This window comes from Ostrea edulis, chromosome 7 (genome assembly GCF_947568905.1).
Source record: "Ostrea edulis chromosome 7, xbOstEdul1.1, whole genome shotgun sequence".
Taxonomy (NCBI): domain Eukaryota; kingdom Metazoa; phylum Mollusca; class Bivalvia; order Ostreida; family Ostreidae; genus Ostrea; species Ostrea edulis.
In genome coordinates, this window is record NC_079170.1 from 73,984,503 (window position 1) to 73,997,405 (window position 12,903).

Below are 12,903 nucleotides of genomic sequence, written 5' to 3' on the forward strand. Positions count from 1 at the left end.
GCTTTTGGCCATGTTTGGTTGAAATTGGCCCAGTGGTTCTGGAGAAGAAGTCGAAAATGTGAAAAGTTTAACAGACAGACAGACAGACAGACAGACAGACGACGGACAAAAAGCGATCAGAAAAGCTCACTTGAGCTTTCAGCTGAGGTGAGCTAAAAATACTACTTTAAACACACTTATTGATTGAATATACATTTACTTCACCTCGTACATGTACGAAGAAAAAGAAAAATGATAACAAATGTATACAAGAGGCCCAGGGTCCTTATAGGTCACCTGAGTATCATGTAACAACCTTCCAATGTTTGAATTAGGTTTGTGTTTAAATATAAGAATTTTACTTTTGGATGGAAGAAACATTGAATAGCTATGTCGTCAGCCCTGCCTTTACACCAGAACCCCTGACCCAGGGGCCATAAATTTCAGTTTTGAAAGAAGCATCCTTGATCATCATTATCATACTATTAGTTTGTCTACTTAATACCCAGCAGCAGAGGAGAAGATTTTCAAAGAAATAAAATGCATTTTCACTATATGATCAATAGGGTCCCACCCTAATACCAGAACCCCTGACCCAGGGGCCATGAATTTCACAATTTTTAACAAGAGGTACTGTGAGCAATGCTCACTAAGAATACCCCCCACTTACCCCAATCTCCCAAAAGGTGTTGGTAATAGGTATAAACTACCTCTTTTCTGAGTGTTGCTACTTCGATGTCCAGTGCGCATGACCTTTGACCTTTTGACCCCAAAATTGATAGGGAACATCTTCATCCCATGGGTAGTCCATATGTATGATATGGTGACTGTAGGTGGAAAGGATAACGCTTTAGAGCCCGGAAACCATATTGCTACTTCAATGTCCAGTGCGCTTGACCTTTGACCTTTTGACCCCAAAATCGATAGGGAACATCTTCATCCTATGGGTAGTCCATATGTATGATATGGTGACTGTAGGTGGAAAGGATAACACTTTAGAGCCCGGAAACCATATTGCTACTTCGATGACCAGTGTGCTTGACCTTTGAACCCCAAAATCGATAGGGAACATCTTCATCCCATGGGTAGTCCATATATATGATATGGTGACGGTAGGTGGAAAGGATAATGCTTTAGAGCCCGGAAACCATTGCATCTACAGACGGACAACCCGATTCCAGTATACCCCCCCCCCCCCCCCCCCCCCCCCCCCCACAACTTGTTGCGGGGGGTATAAAGAGGCATCCTTGCTCATCATTACCATGCTATTAGTTTGTCTACTTCATACCAAGAGACAGAGAAGAAGATTTTCAAAGAATTTCTACACTTTCACTATATGACCAATAGAGCCCCACCCTAACACAAGAACCCCTGCCCCAGGGGCCATGAATTTCACAATTTTGGTAGAGGGCTCAACACTCATTATAATTATGCCCACAGTTTGGCTTCTTGATGTCCAGGAGTAAAGAAGAAGATTTTTTAAAATTACACTCATTTTGATGGTTTTTGCCCTACCCCTCAGGCCCCAGGGGGGCAGGGACCACGAATTTCACAATTTTTGTTCCCCTCCACCCGCAGATGCTATATGCCAAAATTGGTTGAAATTGGTTCAGGGGTTTCAGAGAAGAAGCTGAAAATGTTCAAATGTTAACGCACGACGCACGTCGCACGACGACGGACAAAAACAGATAGCAATAGGTCACCTGAATGAATTCAGGTGACCTAATAATATTAAAAATGAAGCATTTTAGGATATTTTGGTTTTAACATAGTTTCCGTTATACTTGAGCTAATGTTTCAAATAATTTCCATTTCTTATCAAACTGATCTGTACAATTATATTTACTTGCAATTTGTTTTTCCACTCTGTATACATTAGTCCAAGTGGCTTTAAATTTACTCAATGACAAATAATCTCCTGTACATTTGGAACAGTATATATAATGTTTCAAATGGTAATTTACAAAGTTTACCATTTTAATTTTCGAACATCCAAGGATAAAAGTCTTCTTATCAGTTATAATATTGAATGAAAAGGTTTCAGTAAACCAACATTGCACATTTCTTAAAAAAAATACTGACTTTTTCACAATCATACATAATGTGTTCCAATGATTCTCTCTCCTCTAAACAAAAAGTACATAAATCGTTGTCTGATTTCCCAATCATTTTCAAACAAGAGGCCCAAGGGCCTAGAATCGCTCTTCTGATAAATTGTACAACCCCACCATTTCTATTCTTAGCCTCTTAGTATTCTAATTCTTTAGTTAAATCCTAAGAATTCAAAAAAAGTAGGTCAATGTGACCTACTTTTTGGTTTACACATTTTGAGAACCCAAGAAATATCAACTGACAAAGTTTGATGATTTTAAGCCAATTAGTATCTGAATATTGAAATATAGCTGTCAAATTCCAATCGTAGGTCATGGTGACCTACTTTTTGGTCATCGAACTCCGAACATGCAAGACCCATCAACTGACAAAGTTTGATGACTGTAGGTCAAATAGTATCTGAAATATATAAATATAGCCGTCAAATTCCAAAAGTAGGTCAAGGTGACCTACTTTTTGGTCAACACTCTTTGAACATGCAAGACGCATCAACTGACAAAGTTTGATGACTGTAGGTCAAATAGTATCTGAAATATATAAATATAGGTGTCCAATTCCAAAAGTAGGTCAAGTTGACCTACTTTTTGGTCGAAACCCTTCGAACATGCAAGACCCATCAACTGACAAAGTTTGATGACTGTAGGTCAAATAGTATCTGAATATATAAATATAGCCGTCAAATTCCAAAAGTAGGTCAAGGTGACCTACTTTTTGGTCGACACACTCCGTTGACTCAAGATGCATCAACTGTCAAAGTTTGATGATTGTAGGTCAAATAGTGTCTGAAATATAGTAATTTAGCTGTCAAATACCAAAAGTAGGTCACGGTGACCTACTTTTTGGTCGACACAAACCGAAGACGAAGACGCATCAACTGACAAAGTTTGATGATCCTAGGTTTTACAGTGCCCAAAATATGCATCTAAAATTGAAAATGTGAAATTTGAATATCTGCAAAATTCAAAAAGTAGGTCACTGTGACCTACTTTTTTATAAATATGTTTCAAGGCCTCAAGATGCATCAATTTACAAGATTTGATGATTCTAAACTTCTCGGTATTTGAAATAACAACTTAAAATATATCTATAAATGATAAGCCATAAAATTCAGAAAGTAGGTCACGGTGACCTATTTTTCAGTTGACGCATTTCAAGGTCCCATGATCCACCAACTGACAAGTTTTGATGATCATAGGCTTCAAAGTGTCCAAGATATGCATCAAAATTAATTTTAAAATAAATACCTGCAAAATTCAAAAAGTAGGTCACCGTGACCTACTTTTGAGACAACTTGACACAAGGTCCTAAGATGCATCAACTGTCAAAATTTGATGATCCTAGTCCTTATAATGGCTAAAATATCTAAGATTTAAGGAATTTAAAAAAATTTTAAATTTAGGTCAACTTTGAAGTGACCTTGAGACCACGTCCTTTGCCCCAGGGTAATGCCTTGAACAATTTTTAATCTACAACATATCCTCATCCTTATGTGTAAGTTTGGTGATAATCTGCCCTGTGGTTCTTGAGAAGAAGATGTTTTAGCAACCACTACTTTTGTTTGTATTTTCCTGATTATCTCCCCTTGTTAAAGGGTCACATCCCTTTATTTAGTATGTATGAAAGCCCTTGGGCCAATGATACCCTGTACCAAATTTGAAAGAAATTGGCCAAGGGGTTCTTGAGTTATAGCCCTTTTTCTAAAAAGTTTACGCACACCGCACAAATGGCCATAGCATTAGCTCTGAGCCTTTGGCTCAGAAGAGCTAAAGTGTTTGTAGTTAAAATTCTATGATTTACTCGATACTGTAGCCATTGTAATTTACTATCTTTTGTGTTCATAAAAACATCCTTATGAATTCCTCTCCATTCTTCACTAGATATTTCAAATTGTTTAACCCATATTTTTTGTCCAGTTGGTTTTTCTTTTCTAGAATTCAATATTTTGAAAAAATTTCTATTGTTGGTTTTATTATCTAGTAAAGGTAAAATGTGTAAGGGAATAGTTGGTTCTTGTTCTTAATCAGATGATCAATATTAAAATCTTTCATCATTTTCTTTACTGCTTGTGCTACTCCAAAAAATTCCAAAAAAATTAAGTTTTAATATCAAATATTGTTTTGAATTGAGCATAAGTCATTATATTCCCCTCCTCATCCAGCAACAAATTTATTAGGTAAATATTGTTTTTACTCCATTCCTTCAAAGACATTAATTTTTTATCTACCTTAAGTTTTTCATTGTACCAGAGAACAGTTTTACCCATTTTTTCTGGTGTCAATTCATTTTCAAAACAATTCTCCAGTTTTTTCCAAGAATTAAAAACATCTTGCCAAAATTTGTTTTTTGATTTTTCAATATTCTTTAATGCATATGTTGGGCCATATCTAATGACCTGACTAATATTGATATCTTCTCCTATGACAAATTGCCATTTTGCTGAACTCTGCAGCAATTTTTTAACCCAAGATATTTTCTCAGTGATTCTTGAAGATTTTTAAAGATTTTCCCAGTATATTTGTATGTAAAACTTTGATCCCCCATTGTGGCCTCATCCTACTCCCGGGGGCCATGATTTGAACAAACTTGAATCTACACTATGTTAGGAAGCTTTCATGTAAATATCAAATTTTCTGGCTTAGTGGTTCTTGAGAAGAAGATTTTTAAAGATTTTTCCTATATATTTGTATGTAAAACTTTGATCCCCTATTCTGGCCCCATCCAACCGCCGGGGGCCATGAATTGAACAAACTTGAATCTGCACTATGTCAGGAAGCTTTCATGTAAATTTCAGCTCTTCTGGCCCAGTGATTCTTGAGAAGAAGATTTCTAAATGACCCCACCCTATTTTTGCATTTTTGTGATTATCTCCTCTTTGAAAGGGACATGGCCCTTTATTTGAACAAACTTGAAAGCCCTTCACCCAAGGATGCTTTTGGCCAACTTTGGTTGAAATTGGCCCAGTGGTTCTGGAGAAGAAGTCAAAAATGTAAAAAGTTTACAGGACCCAGTTGCTCAAAACCTTGGTTAAATTTAACCACTGGTTAAGCTAACCACTGGTTAAATTTACTATCCACTGAGTAACTAACCACTGGTCAAAATTCTGTTGCTCAAAGTGAGTTTAGCCCTAGGGCTTAATAGCCATGCAACAGTTAAGTACATTTAACCATGGTTAGTATCCCATAATTCAACAATGGTCGTCTGGACATGTAAACAATAATGGCTGCTGCAAATTTTAATGAAGCGGACAGAGAACTGTTCACCTAATGAGACGATATTCTTAGTTGCACAAGTTATATTATGAAGTAAACCGTGGCCATTAACTCGAAAAGGAAAAAAAGGGGGGGGGGTAAACATTTGTGAATGTGAAAGACATGTACAGGACGACTTGTTCAAAAGCAAAAGAAGAAGAAACTGTATGTAGAAAACTCACTAAATATAGACTGGAGGGGATCCACCTCCTTTGTCACTCAACCCTGTCTCATAGAAAATTATTTAGATCCACCGGGAATCATTGAATTTAATTCATCGGAATTTCAGGAGGACTTGAGGATGGAGGCCTTGATATTCATGGTAAGCCTACATTATTGTATTATTTAAATTAAAACTGCACTTTTCCTAATACAAATACTGAGAATTGAAATACGTTTTAGTCAAAGGAAATACACAAGTTGAGTAGTTCGTTTGCAAACTGGCTTCTATTTTTTTCCCCTTTGTGTACACCTAACACGAAGTTGTAACTTAATTCAACGATATAATTTTTCAGTGAAGGCATCACATAAAGTAGGCATAATTAAAATAATCTGCACACATACATGATGATGTTGGAATATAGGCCTAGCTAAAAACAAGTTGAACTATTCTTAGACTTGTAAACTCACAATGTGAAGGTCACTGTAATCTATGAATTCGCTCCTGTAGAATTTGGGTCCTCATACAATTGATTCAATCTCAATTGATTGATTGTATTTTGTTTTAAGTCTCTCCATAGAATTTTTCACTCATATGGAGACGTCACCAAGACCGGTGAAGGGCTTCAAATATAGATCTTTACTCGGCGCTTACGACCATTGAGCAGTGAGGGTTCTTTAGCGTGCCACAACTACTGTGACACGGGACATCCGTTTTTGAGGTCATCTCCGAGGACCCTTGACATTCACACCTGATGCCGAGCGTTTGGCGATGGAACTGGCACATGTTTTAACGACTTATAGGTCTGTCACGGTCGGAATTCGAACCACTGCCTTCCGCATGCAGGGCGAACTTTCTAAACTCTAGGCAGTGATTCAATGTCGACAGTAGAAAAATAATTTGCTTGAATGTTAATAGACTGAATTCGATGTTTTAAAACTTCAATCCCATATAATCATTTCAACTTGACATATAACATAGATGCAGTAAATATTCTTCAAAGAAACTATTGCCCCAACCATTTAAAATTGACCCCATAGATAATTTTATCCACAAAATATATATGATAAACTAAAAATACTGTTGTACTGTATCCCCACCTCTTTGATCATCATTTAAAGAAATAACTACATGCACATGTATTTATCTAATATGTGTGTTATTTTATAACAAGTAGTTGGTTTGTTTTTTTATTTTTTGGGAGGGGGGGGGGGGGGGGGGGGGGGCCTTAATATGGGGTGGGGGGTTAATTTCAATTTATTTATTTATTGATTCACCAAGAAGTAAAAATTATCCCTGAGAATTGTGACAGGATTACATTCTTTCTCGTATTATTTCTTTAAGGTTTACTTTAACTGAGACAACGACTTGAAATTCTCAATTCCACCTATCAACATCGTGGTTTGTTTTTTTTTACACCTAATTAAGTGATCACAAGACTAGTGTATAACCTGTTTTTAATCTACTAAGACTACTTGTTTGCTTTCATTTAATTTTAACGTATAAATAAAGTCCGAATATCAATATTCAATTTTTTAAATACTAATGATAAATAAATGGAATAGATAAAATAATTAAATTTTATATTTATACACAACACAAAATATGTGTGTACATGATTGATAACTCAATTTAGCTTAAATTAATTTAATTATCAATTTATCAAAAATTGTGTAGTTTTTAAAGTTGTATTTGTTTTTTGAAAATAAATAAATAATAATATGATTTGAATAGTTTAATAAGATGAAAGAAATTGGTATATAAATAAGCAGGTGACTTTAGCGGGGGTGGTTGGGGGGGTTACAAACATATTGGCATGGTAGGAATTGGTGCACTGTGGTAGTAAACTTAGGGATAAAGAGACACAGTTTACCCCCCCCCCCCCTCCCTGTACCCCGTGACCCCCCTCCCCTACCTCGGTGACTTCACCTATTTTCCAGTTTATGAATTTGTTAAATCTTTAAATTTAAGAAAGAGATGGATTGAATTACATGATAATTATAAATTTTCTTAATGTTGTAGGAAACCAAACAATATCTTACAATGAAAACATGGTGAGACGGCACAGCAGGGGCTCTACGAGATCTGGGATGTACCTGCCTGATTCTTTAGAAAATTTTCAACTTCCTTTTTACTCTATTTCAGTGAAATCATGATTAAAATGTCTCCAAACTCTTGTGTTATGTGCTCATGTTTACATCAAAAAGCAAGCAAGCAATCATGTTTAACCACTGGTTAAATGACTTAACCCACCTCTGCAGTTTGGTTAACTTTGGTCAATATTTAACCATTGGCTAGGCAATTTAACCACTGGTTAACTTTTGAGCAACAGAATTTAACCATTGGCTACAAGTTAACTGGTGGACAAGGGATTTAACCACTGGTTAAGCTTAACCAAGGTTTTGAGCAACCCAGTCCAGACGGACGGACAGACAGACGGACAGACGACGGACAACAGGCGATCAGAATAGCTCACCTGAGCTGAAAGCTCAAGTGAGCTAAAAATGCTCAGCTCAAATCGTGTCCATGCCCCTTTAAAGTGAAGGCTGAAAATTTTAGGTTTTTTCACCAGCGATGCAAATGATTCTATATACTAAATGTAAATCATGATCACCAACATACAAAACCTCTCTTCATCAGACACTCTTACTGCTAGTATACTTACTGTATATAACAATACAAGTAGATTGAAAAGTGGGGGGTATCTGTACAAGTTGTAGTGACAGCCATTTCCTCATGAACACACGTGCAATGAATATTTTTTTTTTTTATGAATCTTGATAGACATAGGTATGTATATTTTAACAGCTGGGAATTCTGAAAGTCCATGTAGATTGTAAACATAAGAAATAATTTTCACTTTCGAAAAATAGATTGGGGTATGAACTGTGAAGCTTCACACCGACATACTTTTCATTGAGTGTTAATGCACTTTTTGAAGTATGCCTTCATGAATTTTCACTGGTTATAACCTCAGGTATTTTCAAATATGAAAATCATTCCTTGGGTACAAATAAATTTCAATATAAGTGGAGTAAGCTTTATTTAAATACACCCCTAGGCTATTTCCTGGCAGCATCCACAGATGTAATGGGGAACAGTTAATGTATCCAATGAATGTCGCATTGCATACCTACCTGCACCAATATTTTCCAGAATTTAATCATTTTGATAGCTGTGACGAGTTTCAGAGAAGAGTATTTTTAAATGCATCTGATTTACTACCCAAAGCAAAGACTGTTACCTTTCCCACAAACGTTGATCCAGTAAATGACATTTTCGTCACCAGAGGGCTCTCACATATCATCTTTCCAACTTGACTAGCATTGTCCCGGGAAGATGTCACCACATTTAGGACGCCGGCTGGTATTCCTGCTTCTTTTGCCAACTTATTAAAAACAATTAATCTGACAATGAAATTAGCACCAACATTATGATACTTGTATCTACATCCATGTGAGGGGAAGGAAAATATGACCCACTCTGATAGTTCCTTCACAACAAGAAACCAAGAGGCCCACAGGCCTTATCAGTCACCTGAGTACTAGTTCAAAGCACATGTATCACTATAGCCCTAAAGGCAATCTATTTATAATAATATTCCTATTCTTCAAATCTAACTAAAGCTAAATTATAATATTCAGCTGCAGTATAAAACAAGTTTTCTTAAAACACAAATGCCCCCTAAAGTACCTGTACTAATGAATCACTTTACATAATATAATATGTTATATTAACACAATATGACTATATTGGACCTGCCCTAGAATCAGAACCTTACCCCAAAGATCTTGAAATTTACTTTTTTAGTGGAGGCCTTCACGCTCTTCCTAAATATACATTCAGGTCTTATTTAACGTCAGTACAGGTAAAATACTCAAACATTAGGTACAGGACATACGATACATATTACACGATTATGGCCATTTAGGGCTTGCCCAAGAGTGAGAGCACTTGCCATAGGGTCAGGAAATTTTAAATTTTGGTAGAGACCTTTCACGTTTTGTTTATAAATGCATCCAGTATATATGCATTATCAGCACAAATATCAATATTACACTTTAAAACATTATATACAGTAAACTATCTGTATCTCGAAGTCCAAGTATCAACAAAACTTCAAGATAACCAGGAGTTTCAGATATCCGTGTTTGTTTTCTAATTTCATTTAAGTGACTTCCCCATGTTTGTTTGATCAATGCATATAACACCCTGATAATAAAACCCCTACTCCTGAGATCTTGAAATTTATAATTGTCCTAGAGGGCTACCTGCTCCTTCTAAATACCCATTTAATTTCAATTTATTATTATAGCATTAGCATGATTAAAGAAGATTTATTTAAATGTTTTACATATAAACACCACATATGCCAAGTTTGGCCACACCCTGAAATCAGAACCTCTACCCTGGGGATCACGAAATTCACAATTTTTGTCAAGGCCTTTCTGCTATGCATTTAATTTTTCAGAAATAAAAATTCTTAAGATTTTAAAATTTTTAAAGATTTCTATGTGGTTGTAGAGAACATTTTTTAAAATTGGTAAAAAAAAATTTTTTTTTTTTTTTACAGTTTTTGTCCTGCCCCCAAGACCCCGTGGGGTGCAGGAGTCCTGAAATTTAAAATTTATATCCCCCTTGTCCAAAAGATACTCAGTTCATGATAAACTTGAAAAGAATTGGATGTGTAGTTATCAAAAAGAAGTAAAAAATGTTCAGCTGTTAACATATGATGACGGATGCAGACGAATGGCAATAGCAATAAGTCACCATAGTGACCTAAACCTATTATATCTGCTATCCACTTACCTCACAGAGTGCAAGAGCGGAGTATGGTGTGTCCTCCGCAGGTTTAAGGACAACTGTACATCCAGCAGCAATGGCTGCTCCCGCCTTCCTTGTGATCATAGCATTAGGAAAATTCCACTGCAATGGAGACATGTTTTAGCTGTACATTGGTGAGAGTCTGAGTTAACTAAAGCATATTAAAATAATGTTGATAATTGGCTGTCCTGAAAGGAGTGGAATTGACAAACACACATGTATACATATCAATTTTAAAAATCATATTGTCACTATATCAAATACATATCCTACTTGAAAACCTTAATGCTCTGTCACTAAAGGCAAGATAAGGCCAACACATGTGTTTCCTATTTCACTCTCCCAAAAATCAGGTAAGATAGGGTATACAGGTAAGACATTTTATCTTATTGACACATTCTATTTGAAATTATCCTTGTTTTTTTTTTTTACACATTGAATACATGTCTATATACATTACAATTACTTTTCAAACATTTTGAAAATCAATAGTAGTCAAAATGTTAATTATGAGAAACTCGGACATGCAAAGAAATAAATCCCAGTTTGAACATTGCAGATTTTTATTTTATTTATATATATAATGTCAATAAAATCTTTAGGATTGCCAGCAAAAAAGTAAGTAAGGTCGGAAAACCGGAAAACACACTACATTATCTATATATTCTATTTTGGCCCAACATTGTAAGTGTTCATTTTAAAAAAACAAAACCGACTTAGAATACAACTATATAATCCTTGCGTTTAATAATAAGTAAATTGTTTATTACTGGAGTTATCATTCCTGACACTCCAATAGGCTGTTTCAAGACGAGGATTCTACGCGACTTCATGGGAGTCTGAATTATGTCCCCTTCCACACGTTTAGCCTCTTCAGCAAACAAATCCAAAAACCCTGCTCCATACATGATCTCGCCAGCAGATTCTGCCACAGGTTTCCCCTGCAGAGAGACAGTGCAACATGCAACTAACATCAGCAAGATAAATACAGCTAAACCTTGTTATCTCAAACTCGATGATGCAAAGAAATTTAAACTCCAAGATATCTGAGGGTTTGAGATATTGAGGTTAAAATACATAGAGAATAATGATAGATGGGTTTTCCATTTCACTTCAACATATCCATGGCATTCGAGATAGTGATATTTAAAATAACGAAGTTAACTGTTACCATAGTAACACCTTCGAATCTTCCCTACTTTTGCTTTATACATTTATTTTACATAATTCTAACAATACCATCTCCGATGTGAGAAGCTTGGCTAGCTCTTCCCTGTTCTGATTGACCAAATCTGCCCACTTTTTCAGCAAAACGCTTCGTTCCTATAGGACATAAAATATATTTAAAAATGCAAAAGCTGTAATAATTCATAAAATACTATTAATGTTCACTAAAATATCAGCTATGTTTGAAATGCTGGACACTGGAAATATGGTCAAATTTCTCATTAAAAAAAAATCATATTGTCCGTTAATCAGAATCTAAACATGTCAAGTACTCTATTAGAAATTTAATTTTGTTACAATGAGGACATTTCTACTTTTTTAATTCGTATTTAAATTCGGGATCACCTTTGCAGTGGTTTCTTTCCAACTCTGGAATGCCTTGTAGGCGACCTTAATGGCCATCTCCGTGTCCGATGCATCCATGTCCGGCACTGACCCGATGACCTTACCATTGGCAGGGTTCACGACTGAAAGGAAAAGTTCCTAATGCTTACAAAAATGAAAATATGAAGTACATAACTAATACTGTACATCCTACTGCAGAGAAAAATCTAGGCATTTCAGATACAACGAAATGTCACATATAACGAAACAACCTATAAGTCCTGGCTAAAATGCCTTTGATACAATGAAATCTGGTACAGTGTATCAGCACAGTTAATCACACATCGTAGATGATAAAGATAAGCCTCGAGTGACAGTGATTTAAAACCATTCAAACTGCACCAATCAAAATCTAATAGAGCTGTATCATTACAATGCATTTGTTTTTAACAATGTCCTTTTTCTTCATCATGTTCGTTCTGAGCTTTGGTTATGAAAAAGAGAAGGCCATTTTCTTGAACAAAAATGAAAATCATCAAATTGATCAACAATATTGATGAACAAATTCAATAATCAAAAATAGCAGTAGGGGACATAATGTGGTCTGTTAAATAGTGCCTAATATTCAAGAATTTGTAAAGGATATCAAATTAAACTGTCTACCTCAAATTCATATTCGGTACATATACAGTATTGAAATATACATATCCAGTCTTCACAAAAACTCAGTGATCCGAAGACCGAGGCCAGTGAATTTTACGGTTGGGTCAGTGAAAATAAAAAATTGGGAAGTCCGATAGACTTGTAGACTTTTTGTAAATCACATTAAATATGTAAGACTTCAAAGTGTGATGGGACTTCAAAGTGTGATGGTCATGCCAAACTCTGATGGTCTACACCAAACCTCGATGGTGTGACATGCCAAAGTGCGATGGTCCACACTCATGCGCCAAAGTGCGATGGTCTGACACACCAAAGTGCATTGGTTTGTAAACGACACAGTGTTGTGGTACAGACTGTACCAACCGT

General features: G+C 35.8%; 1 protein-coding gene across 2 annotated transcripts in view; it reads right to left on the reverse strand.

Moving 5' to 3' along the window:
* LOC125653618 (succinate-semialdehyde dehydrogenase, mitochondrial-like) overlaps window positions 1-12,903 on the reverse strand; it is a 34,986-nt gene that overhangs the window by 15,729 nt on the left and 6,354 nt on the right. For both annotated transcript variants that reach the window (XM_048883189.2, XM_048883188.2), the window contains exons 3-7: window positions 11,896-12,017; window positions 11,563-11,646; window positions 11,094-11,264; window positions 10,309-10,425; window positions 8,744-8,887 (exon numbers count right to left, since the gene is read on the reverse strand). In XM_048883189.2, the coding sequence (XP_048739146.1) occupies window positions 8,744-8,887; window positions 10,309-10,425; window positions 11,094-11,264; window positions 11,563-11,646; window positions 11,896-12,017 (638 nt within the window). The remainder of the gene's footprint in view (window positions 1-8,743; window positions 8,888-10,308; window positions 10,426-11,093; window positions 11,265-11,562; window positions 11,647-11,895; window positions 12,018-12,903) is intronic.